General features: G+C 41.9%; 1 protein-coding gene across 1 annotated transcript in view; it reads right to left on the bottom strand.

Annotated features, from left to right (window-relative positions):
• Nucleotides 1-1865: 1865 nt before the first annotated feature.
• The window catches only part of PDX1 (pancreatic and duodenal homeobox 1), a 31415-nt gene continuing 21493 nt past the window's right edge, over nucleotides 1866-11787 (bottom strand). The window contains exon 2 of the mRNA XM_070751538.1: nucleotides 1866-2263. Within this exon, the coding sequence (XP_070607639.1) occupies nucleotides 1866-2263 (398 nt within the window). The remainder of the gene's footprint in view (nucleotides 2264-11787) is intronic.

The following is an 11787-nucleotide window of genomic DNA, read 5'->3' as shown; positions in this document are numbered from 1 at the left end:
GATTCTCAATCATCCAGGTCATGGTTGTCCCAAAGGACAAAATGTGCAGCTCCCTCCCATCCTCTCGTAAGATGTTGCTTCCTGAGCATGCACAGAAGCAAAATTTTGCTTGGCTGTATGCGCGTGCATACCGGCGACAGCGAACTGCACGTACATCATTCTGGTAGTGGTGGTAAGTAGCAAACTAACTGGTGCTGGAGAACTGGTAGCAGAAATTTTGAGTACGGTGGTACCTCTACCTAAGAATGCCTCTACTTATGAACTTTTCTAGATAAGAACCGGGTGTTCAAGATTTTTTTTGTCACTTCTCAAAAACAATTTTCCACTTAAGAACTCGAGCCTCTGAAACTGTATCTGGAAAAGGCAGGGAGAAGCCTCTGTGGGGCCTCTCTAGGAATCTCCTGGGAGGAAACAGGGCCAGAAAGTGTGGGGAGAAGCTTCCGGGGGGGCCTCTCTAGGAATCTCCTGGGAGGAAATGGGGATTTTGTAGTAACCTTCCCTTGGAGTGGGGAGCGAATGGCGATTGTGCAGTATCCTTTCCCTGCCATCCCAGCAAGCCACGCCCACAGAACCGGTAGTAAAAAAATGGAATCCTGCCACTGCGATAAAACCCTGATTTAACTGAAGTGGAAGGGATGGGTTTTCTCGTCAAGATTTCCCCCAGTTTCCAAGATTGCAACCACTGACCTGTTTAGTTTTCAGATGTAGCCTTTCCAGTTCTGGCATCACTGTAAAGCAGTGGTTCTCAATCTGGGGGTCGAAACTCCTTTGGGGGTCGAAGGACTTTTTCACAGGGCTCGCCTAAGACTACAGTAGTACCTCTAGATACGAGCTGCTCCACATGCGAGTATTCCAAGTTATGAGCTGAGACGCGAGCAAAATTTCTGTTCGACACCCGAGCTCAAATTCGGGATACGAGCCGAGCTTCCACTAGGTGGCGCAAGAATTCCTTGCTTCCAGTTATCTCGGCGCGAAAAACAAAGTCTAAAGGCATTCGTTCGAGATGCGAGTTGATCGACATACGAGCTCGGGTCTGGAACGAATTAGACTCGTATGTCGAGGTACCACTGTATAAGAAAAGACAATTTTCCCCTGGTGCTAGGAACTAAAGCTTCTATTCTGGCCCCTTGGAACATATTTTTATAATCCGACCAATCAGGTGTCTACATTGGGGGTGTCCCTCTGACCTTCCTGCCAATCAGCTTAAAGCTCTGTTGGGAGAATTGGTGCTAGACTTATGGTTGGGGGTCACCACAACATGAGGAACTGTATTAAAGGGTCGCGGCGTTAGAAAGCTTGAGAACCACTGCGGTAAAGGAAGATTAAGCTCGGGGCTTGGCTTTGCAACATTGCTGGTTTTCCATTTTGTTTTTAATTAGAAGAATTTGAAAAACATTGAGAATCAACTAGGTAGCCCGGCAGGCCTAGGAGCTACCCCAGGAAATATAAGAGCTCCAACATTATCCAGTGCAACAGAAATCTTTCCTTTCTCCTCCCCACTTCCCCCATTCAGTCAGTGGTTAAGTATGTGCATCGCATGGAGGAATTATTGAATTAACCAGCTTGGTAATAAACTTTAAAAAACCAAACAAATCCAAGATCGGATGAAAATGGGGAGAAGAGAGACAAGCAAAGTAGAGACAAATGGACAAAGGACATGGCTCTTTTTCCTCTCCAACCTGGTACCTCCATTGCTTTGGACTACAATTCCCCTGAGCTTCCCTCCCCATGGGAGTTGTAGTCCAATATAGAAGTCTTCTTCCTTAGGTAGGTCGCCCCCTCCCAAGACCCTGCAGAGTCTTCTTGAGAGGTGCGACATCTCCACCAGGGGGCGCTCGAGAGGGTTGTCCACGACTTTCCACCTTTCATCGCGTCTCCGGCAGCCGACAGGGGGAGACGGTGGGGCTGACCGAGAGCAACAGCTTAGCGACGGAGGAGTCGACTTCTTGGCTTTCCTCTTTCCCGGGCAATTCCCCCGAGGACACGGCCGAGTCCTGCTCAGGCTCCTGGCTGCCCGCTCCTCCTGCTCCTCCTCCTGAGCCTCGTTTCTTATCCTCTTCCTTCTTCCACTTCATCCTCCGGTTCTGGAACCAGATCTTGATATGCCTCTCAGTCAAGTTCAGCATGACGGCCAGCTCCACCCGGCGCGGCCTGGAGATGTACTTGTTGAAGAGGAACTCCTTCTCCAGCTCCAGTAGCTGCGCCCGGGTGTAAGCCGTCCGGGTCCTCTTGTTCTCCTCCGGTTCCACCAGGTAGGGGCCACCTAAGGAAGAAAAGAGAGTCAGATATCTCCTGGATGCATCTTAAGGACTAGAAACTTGAGAACCAAGTGTTGGTTATGACCTTTAAAGCCCTTCATGGCACTGGACCAGAATATCTCCGAGACCGCCTACTGCCGCACGAATCCCAGTGACCGATTAGGTCCCACAGAGTGGGCCTTCTCCGGGTCCCATCAACTAAACAATGTCGGTTGGCGGACCCCAGGGGAAGAGCCTTCTCTGTGGCGGCCCCGGCCCTCTGGAACCAACTCCCCCCGGAGATTAGAACTGCCCCTACTCTCCTTGCCTTTCATAAGCTCCTTAAGACCCACCTGTGTCATCAGGCATGGGGGAACTGAGACATCTCCCCCGGGCATATACAATTTATGAATGGTATGTGTGTATGTATGTGTGTTTAGAAAATGGGGTTTTTTAAAAATGTTTTTAGTAGAAATTTAGATTTGTTGTAAATTGTTTTTTCACTTTGTTGTGAGCCGCCCCGAGTCTGCGGAGAGGGGCGGCATACAAATCTAAATAAACATAAACAAACATAAACATAAACAAGAAAGGCCCAGGCCCTTAGCTACTGTTTGCTTGTATAGTGGTAACTCTACCTAAGAACGTCTCTACTTAAGAACTTTTCTAGATAAGATCCGGGTGTTCAAGATTTTTTTGCCTCTTCTCAAGAACCATTTTCCACTTACAAACCCAAGCCTCCGAAATTGTAAGCGGAAAAGGCAGGGAGAAGCCTCTGTGGGGTCTCTCTAGGAATCTCCTGGGAGGAAATAGGGCCGGAGAAGGCAGGGAGAAGCCTCTGTGGGGCCTCTCTAGGAATCTCCTGGGAGGAAACAGGTTCAGAAAAGGCAGGGAGAAGCCTCTGTGGGGCCTCTCTAGGAATCTCCTGGGAGGAAACAGGTTCAGAAAAGGCAGGGAGAAGCCTCTGTGGGGCCTCTCTAGGAATCTACTGGGAGGAAACAGGTTCAGAAAGGCAGGGAGAAGCCTCTGTGGAGCCTCTCTAGGAATTTCCTGGGGGGAAACAGGGCCGGAAAAGGCAGGAAGAAACCTCTGTGGGGCCTCTCTAGGAATCTACTGGGAGGAAACAGGGCCTCCACCCTCCCTGTGGTTTCTCCAATCGCACACATTATTTGCTTTTACATTGATTCCGATGGGGAAAATTGCTTCTTCTTACAAACCTGGTCACGGAATGAATTAAGTTCATACATAGAGGCACCACTGTAATCATTTGGGAAGAAAAGACTAGCACTCGCATGAGGAGCGTTCTATGGCAGGGCTCTTCATTCAACCTTGGCAACTTTACGACCTGTGGCCTTCAACTGCCAGAGTTCAACAGGGAGTTGAAGTCCACAAGTCTTAAAGTTGCCAAGGTTGGAGACACCCTGCTATAAAGTCATCAAGAGTCGGACACGAGTAAATGGTTAAAAACAACATTTTAAAATCTAATTTCTTCCACAGGAAAAGTGTGATACATTCATTCTCCTTATTGAGACTTGGTTGGACAGAAATCTCCAGAAATCTGTCTAAGGGCCATGACTTAACAACACAAGAGCATTCGCTGGCTGGGGAATTCTGGGAGTTGAAGTCCAAATATCTTCAAGTTGCCAAGGTTGGGAAACACTGGCATATAGCATGGAAAAAGGGAATGGAATGTTGAGAGAGAACTAATTTGCATACTGGCATATGGTCAGTTTTTGGCAGTTGGAAGATAGAATTCCAAGGGATTCGTATGCTGACGGTTGGTGAATCTGCATCATAGAGAGCAGATGTACAGAGAAATATAGTTATACTGTCAAGTTGTTTATTTGTTTTTTGTTTTTAATTAATTTTTATCGATTATAAAAAAGAAAAAACAAATATAGGACATAACAAAACACTAAACGAGCATTTCCAAAGTGTGAAGTGTAGCTGATACACATCACAAAGGTAAAAACTGAATGCTGTGACTATAAAAAGTGATTTTCATGAATATATCAAGTTAATATATAGTAATTTATAGTAAAAATATAATCTAAAAATATGAAAAAAGTAACTCCAAATAGACTTATGGCAAAAATTCCTAGTTTATTACACTAAGTAGGAGGGCTGTGTAGAATATTAATTCATTGGCCAATACTTTTTCTCTTAGTTTTTTTAATTGTTATATTTAGTATATTTCTCATTAACATTTCATCCTGATTAGGCAAATATTCTGAGCTACCTTCCTCAACCTGATGCTTTCCCATAGCGTGATTAGAAGAGTTGTGGACTATGAAAAGCTATTCTTACAGGATAATTAAACCTGCATTTCTTGCTTTTAATAATGGGGTTTTTAGTGTTTTTTAAATTATTAGATTTGTTCTTACATTGTCTTTGTTATTGTCGTGGGCTGCCCCGAGTCTATGGAGAGGGGCGGCATACAAATCTAATAAATAATAATAATAATAATAATAATAATAATAATAATAATAATTTATCACTAAATAGGGATAACATATATAAGTTAAGATTAACACAATTTACATTTTCATTCTTATTTTACTTATATTTGAAATTTATACTGTATAGTCAAATTTAAACTCCATAGAATTGTAATGATACCATCCGAATATCTTTGTCAACTATATTGTTGACTGCTAAATTGCGACTTTAAAGATTTAGTTCAGATTATTTCTAGCCGTTTTAGTTTATAATGTTCCGAATGGTTTTTGGATAGCCATCTATTGATAGGTTTGCAGTTTCTCTTGTATATAATATTTTAGATTTGTCTTTTTTGGAATATTTCTAAGAAAGATGAAAGAGAGCTTTTCAGTTTTAATTAATTTTTATTTGGAGTATTTGTAATGATTCAACCAATTATACCAATGATCCCAGGCTGGGTAGAAGTCTGATGTGTCTCTGTATAGCAGTTCATAGGTCATTTTAGTTAGTTCTGCATGTTCATGTATTTTATTTATGAGGTGTAAGGTAGATGGTGTATTATTTTCCTTCCAGTATTGGGTGTATAGTTTTCTGGCTGCAGTCAGAATATGCCAAATTAAGCATCTGTCTTCTTTTTAAAGTTTTTGTTTACATATTCCTAGTAGGAACATTTCAGGTTTTAAGTGGATGGTTTGTTTTGTGATTTGTTCTAAATATAGTTTAATTTTCCTCCAGTATTTTTTTGCTATTGGACATGTCCACCAGCAATGATAGTTGCTTATTTGTGTAAATATGAAACCAGTTCAATGAGAAAAGAAGAAATAAAAAGCATAAGTTTTATATTGGAGTCATTGTATTTGTACTCCAGTATACATTGAAGCACGGTTCTGCTATGAAGAGATTCTGCTGGATGAAGTGAAGAACTTCACTTGAAAAACATAAATAACATTGAAATCCAACAGGGATTTCAAAATCACACAAGATTTATCATGAAAGACAAAGCAAAATTAAAGTGATTGTATTATAGCAGTGATCAACCTTGGCAACTTTAAGAGTTGTGGACTTCAACTGCCAAAGTTCAACTGAGAGTTAAAGTCCACAAGTTTTAAAGCTGCTAAGATTGGGGACCCCTGCTCTATAGTCAAAAGGAGGAGCTACCGACTGGTTAATCCTAGCTCTGTGCACCACATAACTCACCTTGACTGATCATGAAAAACTAACTAGGGTCAGTATTTGGATAGGATACCACTAGGAAAACCTAAGTGGTAGAATAGACTGAGAAAAAAGGCTAAAGTACTTCTTAAATCCAATTTAGCTCCTGAAGTTTCCATGAATGTATCTATTATAGAAGAATCCAAACCTCATATATAAACTGAATAAACAAAATCTCACAGCCAACCCCCACTCAGTAAAAGACCTTGGAATACTAATATCAAATTATCTAAGTGCCAAAACACACTGCAACAATATCGCCAAAAAGGCTTCTAGAGTTGTTAACCTGATCCTACGCAGCTTCTGCTCTGGCAATCTCACACTACTTACCAGAGCCTACAAAACTTTTGCCAGACCCATCCTTGAATACACTTCATCTGTCTGGAACCCATATCACATCTCGGACATCAACACCCTTGAAAATGTCCAAAGATACTTCACCAGAAGAGCCATTCACTCCTCCACTCGAAACAGAATGCCCTACGAAAGCAGACTATCAATCCTTGGTCTTGAAAGCTTAGAACTACGATGCCTAAAACACGATCTAAGTATTGCCCACAAGATCATATGCTGCAACGTTCTACCTGTCTGACTACTTCAGCTTCAACCACAACAACACAAGAGCACGCAACAGATTCAAACTTAATATTAACTGCTCCAAACTTGACTGTAAAAAATATGACTTCAGCAACCGAGTTGTCGAAGCGTGGAACTCATTACCTGACTCAGTAGTGTCAACCCCTAACCCCCAACATTTTTCCCTTAGACTATCCACGATTGACCTCTCCAGGTTCCTTAGAGGTCAGTAAGGGACGTGCATAAGTGCACCAGTGTGCCTTCTGTCCCCTGTCCAATTGTCTCTCCTTATCTCATTTATCTTTTCTTCCTTTCAAATTTGTTCACCGATACTTTTATATCTTTTCTTCTATTCGTTTCTTTAGTTGTATTACTAAATACTGTATCTATTCTCTTCAATGTGTATTATGTATTGGACTAAATAAATAAATAAATAAAAATAAATATTATCAGGCATCTTCAAACTTGGCAACTTTAAGACTTGTGGGCTTCAGCTATATGGAGTCTTGATGGTGCAGTGGTTAGAGTGCAGTACATCAAGCTACTTCTGCTGATCACTGCCTGCCACTGCCAGCAGTTTGGCAGATCAAATCTAGAAAGCTCAAGGTTTACTCAGTCTTCCCTCCTTCCAAGGTCGGTAAAATGAGGACCCAGCTCGTTGGGGGCAATATACTTACTCTCAGTAAACCACTTAGAATGCGTTGTGGTTAGCTCTGGCCCAGCTCCTGCCCCAAGGACTGTGGATGTAGGGGAGACATCCACATGCTGCAGGCCTCTTTTGCTCCTGGTGGAATCTGATGATGAAGGCTCCTCTGACCAAGAAGACATGAGTGACAGGGAGGAGGAGAGTGGGGCAGACAGCTCAGAAGGAGATCAATTATCTAGCTCCTCCTTGGATTCAGAACAAGAGTTAATGATACAGCCACGCATGCGGAGAGCGATGCATAGGCAACAACAACTGAGAGATTATTATCAAAGAAAATGAGGCCACCTGTGGTTGGGTGGGGCTGTGGTAATTAGTGAGGCTGCTATAAATAGCAGCCTGTGGGTTTGGCCATTGTGGAGGATTATCTGATCCTTGTGTTTCGTGACTGCTTTACTGACTTTGACCTTTTGTGTGCTGATTTTTCCCCGCTTTGAAACTAAACCAGAGCAAAGTGTGTTTCACTTTGTGAAAGAAGAAGGACTGTGAATTACATCACAGCTGCAAGCTAAGTATCACAGAACTGATAAGGGACTTGTACAAATTACCAGTTTGTTTGGAGACGAGTGCTCTTTGCTATACAAAAAGAGGGCTTAGGTTAAGTGAATTTTCATTACAAAGAACATTGTTTTGAATTTTCAAACGTGTGTGTGTCTGAAATTTGTACCTGTGAATTTTTGGGAGGATCCTACCAGAGAGCCCGACAGAACAGAAAGTAAAGCACTGTGAAGCCATATGTAAGTCTAAATGCTATTGCTATTGAACTCTCAGAATTCTCCAGCCAGCTATGCCAAAGAGTAGCAAAGAGTAGCTGGAAAATTCTGGGCATCAAAGTCCACAAGTCTTCAAGTTGCCAAGTTTGAAGATACCTGATAATAGACGCATTCATGGAAACGTCAGGAGCTAAATTGGATTTAAGAAGTACTTTAGCCTTTGGGAAAACAGAACTGACTCCACCGGTATCAGCCTATCTACAATGACAATCTTGTTACAATTTGATTTTATTTACGTAAGGAGAAGGTAATTTGATCCCTGAATAACATTTCTTCTTCCTGGATAAAAGTAAGACACACTCCCAATTACTTGCCATTTTTCTCTGAACAGAAAATACCCTGGTACTGTATTTGGGGCAGCTGCCTCAATGAACTCTCTCTATATCAGTGGCTTTCAACCTAGGGGTTGGGACCCCTTTGGGGGTTGAACGGCCATTTCACAGTGGTCACCTAAGACTATGGGAAGACAAATTCCCCATGATGTTAGGAACTAAAGCTTCTATTCTGGCACCTTGGAACATACAGAGAGGGGCGGCATACAAATCTAATAAATCTAATTAATAATAATAAATAATCTAAATAATAATAATAATAATAATAATAATAATAATAATAATAATTTTAAAATTCGACCAATCAGGCCTTTATAGAGGGGTGTCCCTTTGACCTTCCCCTGCCAATCAGCTTAAAGCTCTGTTGGGATAATTGGTGCTAGACTTATGGTTGGGGGTCACCCCAACATGAGGAACTGCATTAAAGGGTCGTGGCATTAGAAAGGTTGAGAATCATTGCTCTCTCTATATACCACTTTTGTGAGAATCAAAAGGAAGGGGAAATTATATTTTGTTTAAAATGCACCCTCGCCCTTCAAAAATTAAATTCTCTGAGTTAGTTGCTCCACAGAATCCCTTTCAATCACCAAGTATCAGAAAATAAAAGATACAAGGTATTTCCCTCTGGCAAGGAAATGTGGAATTAGGGAAGTCTTCCTTGTGTGGTATCAGCAAAAAGGATAATAGGCATCACCGTCTCCCTTCCCATTTCACCTTTCCAAATTCAGAGTTTTTCTGAGGATGTGAAGGATACACTGATGCTGGCAACTGGTGTTGTATTAAACATTTTCTATCTTGGAAGTCTGTTCTGCCGGGCTCTCTGGTAGGATCCTCCCGAAAATTCAAGGGTACAAATTTCAGACACACACACACACACACACACACACGTTTGAAAATTCAAAACAATGTTCTTTATCCCAAAATTCAAAATAAACTAAGCACTCTTTTTGTATTGCAAAGAGCACTCATCCCAAAACAACCAGGTAGTCTGTACAATTTCCCTTAAGCAGTCATTAAGTACTTAGCTAGCAGCTGTGAAGAGGCTTCACACCTCTTCTTCTTCCAAGAAGTGAGACACACACATATACAAACACACACGTTGCTCTGCTTTAGTTTCAAAGGCGTGAAAAATCAACAAAGTCCAGAAAACAGCAACACAGGATTCCTGAAGAACTGTGATCAGATACTCTTTCACAACGGCCAAAGCCATACACTGCTATTTATAGCAGCAGCCCTAATTACTGGAGCCCCACCCAACCACAGGTGGCCTCATTTTCTCTTGTAATAATCCTTCAGTTGTTGTCTCCTATGCATCACTCTATGCATGCGTGGATGTGTCATTAATTCTTGTTCATAATCCAAGGATGATACAGATGATTGATCTCCTCCTGGGCTGTCTGCCAAACTCCCCTCTTCCCTGTCACTCACGCTTCCTTGGTCAGAGGAGGCTTCGTCAGCAGATTCCATCGGGAGCAAAACAGGCCTGCGGCATATGGACGTCTCCCCCACATCCACCTGCACATTCCTTGGGGCAGGAGCTGAGCCAGAGCTAACCACAACAGATGTCTATGGACAGTTTCATTCTGAACTGTTCTGCCATGAATTGTTCCAGGTCTGAATAGTTTCTGCTTGCCTCTTTACCCTGTTGTTGTTGTTGTTGTTGTTGTTGTTGTTGTTGTTGTTGTTCTTTGTCCTTATGTTTCTTTGTAAAACTTTTTAAAAAAACCAAAAGTTTAAAAAAAATAAAAATTAAAAGCCCACTTTTCAAAATATTTCTCATCTAGGGTTTCCTGGAGAATCTTCCTGTTTGGGTAAAGCAGCACATGATTCTTCCTATTGTAAGCCTTCCCTCGCTCTCCATTTGAGAAGATGAACGGCATTTAGTCTCTAGGCAGGTGAACACAGTCATAGTCATAAGCTATAAGCCTTGAACAGTCTCTCTGCATTTGCCTGGCCTCCTGGGACCTGGGTTAATTAATGAAGAAACACAAAAAGGATGGGAGGCACTGAGGTGGCGCTTGCATTATGCCCAGGGTTTAAGAGAGAGAGAGGGAGGGAGGGAGGGGGAGGGGGAGAGGGAGAGGGAGAGGGGGAGAGAGAGAGAGACTTAGTTGCAGGAAAGCACTTGAGCGGGGGGGGGGGGGGGTGGGGGGTGTCTCCAACCTTGGCCACTTTAAGCCTGGAGGACTTCAACTCCCACAATAACTGGCTGGAGAATTCTGGCAGTTGAAGTCCACCAGGCTTAGTGGCCAAAGTTGGAGACCCCTGCAGTAGACTAGACTAGAGAGCCGCCCAGATGCTCCAGTTTCTCACGACCCATTAACTAAGGCGCCCTATGAAAAGGTTTGTTGTCCTTTCCTATTATACCTGAGATAAAAGCACGCGATTCACATTCTCCTTTGGAAGCTATTTTGATATTGTGCTTCATCTTGGTTTTGGCGATTTGATTCATATAACCGCCTGGGTTGACAAATCAGGACTACAATTTTTTGTTTGTTTTAAAATAACGGCTAGCTTTCATACAGTCTTGTGGAAAACGAAACCATTTGCTAACTTTTATTCCAGATTGTCTGTATCTGGTTTCCCCTACGCTGAATAGGAATAAGCGAAACGAATACAGATCGCAAGAATAAAAAAAAAAAACTTCCCTGAATCGAGTAAGAGTAGAGTAAGAGTAGAGTAAGAGTAGAGTAAGAGTAGAGTAGAGTAGAGTAGAGTAGAGTAGAGTAGAGTAGAATAGAATAGAATAGAATAGAATAGAATAGAATAGAATAGAATAGAATAGAATTCTTTATTGGCCAAGTATGATTGGACACACAAGGAATTTGTCTTTGGTGTATATGCTCTCAGAGTACATTAAAAAAAAAATACATTTGTCAAGAATCATGAAGTACAACACTTAATGATAGTCCAGGTACAAATAAGCAATCTAATCCTATTAGGATCATAACCATCAGATATGGGGAGTGGATATTTATTTAAGAATTCAAGGGCTTATATCCGAGGAAATCTGCACGCGATTTCTTAGTACAATGCCAAATGGAACCGTAATTCTTCTTATTATTTTTAAAAAACATGCCATTCGTGAAATCCTTTCGCAATTACATTCCCCCGCCCCCAAATTCGCTCCTTATCTTAACGTTTAAAACCTCTTTTCTCCTGCGCTTTTTGTTCCTATCGCCACTTTTGCTTTCTCTGATGCACCGTTATTCGATATCATCCCCCCCCCTCGCCCCCATTTATATTCGGGAAAGTTTCCATATATTTGCACGGTTTCCTCTTTTCGACAAGCGGAGCGTCTAAGAACCATCTCGCGTCCCCAAAACCAACAGATTTATTCTAAGCAACAAAAAATCCAATTGATTTTTAATTAATTAGCGCGCATTTTCGCTTTGCTATTAGAATTTGGTACGAATGATTAGTACGTGTAGATTTTAATTAGGATTTTAGAAATTGCTCGTTTCTTCCTTGACTTCTTTTTATTGTTGTCATTGTTATTATATTAAATTCGAAGGGAC

Source organism: Erythrolamprus reginae, chromosome 4, assembly GCF_031021105.1.
Source record: "Erythrolamprus reginae isolate rEryReg1 chromosome 4, rEryReg1.hap1, whole genome shotgun sequence".
In the NCBI taxonomy this organism is placed as follows: domain Eukaryota; kingdom Metazoa; phylum Chordata; class Lepidosauria; order Squamata; family Dipsadidae; genus Erythrolamprus; species Erythrolamprus reginae.
The sequence above is the reverse complement of the archived record's forward strand: the minus strand, read 5'-3'. Positions and strand labels throughout refer to the sequence as shown.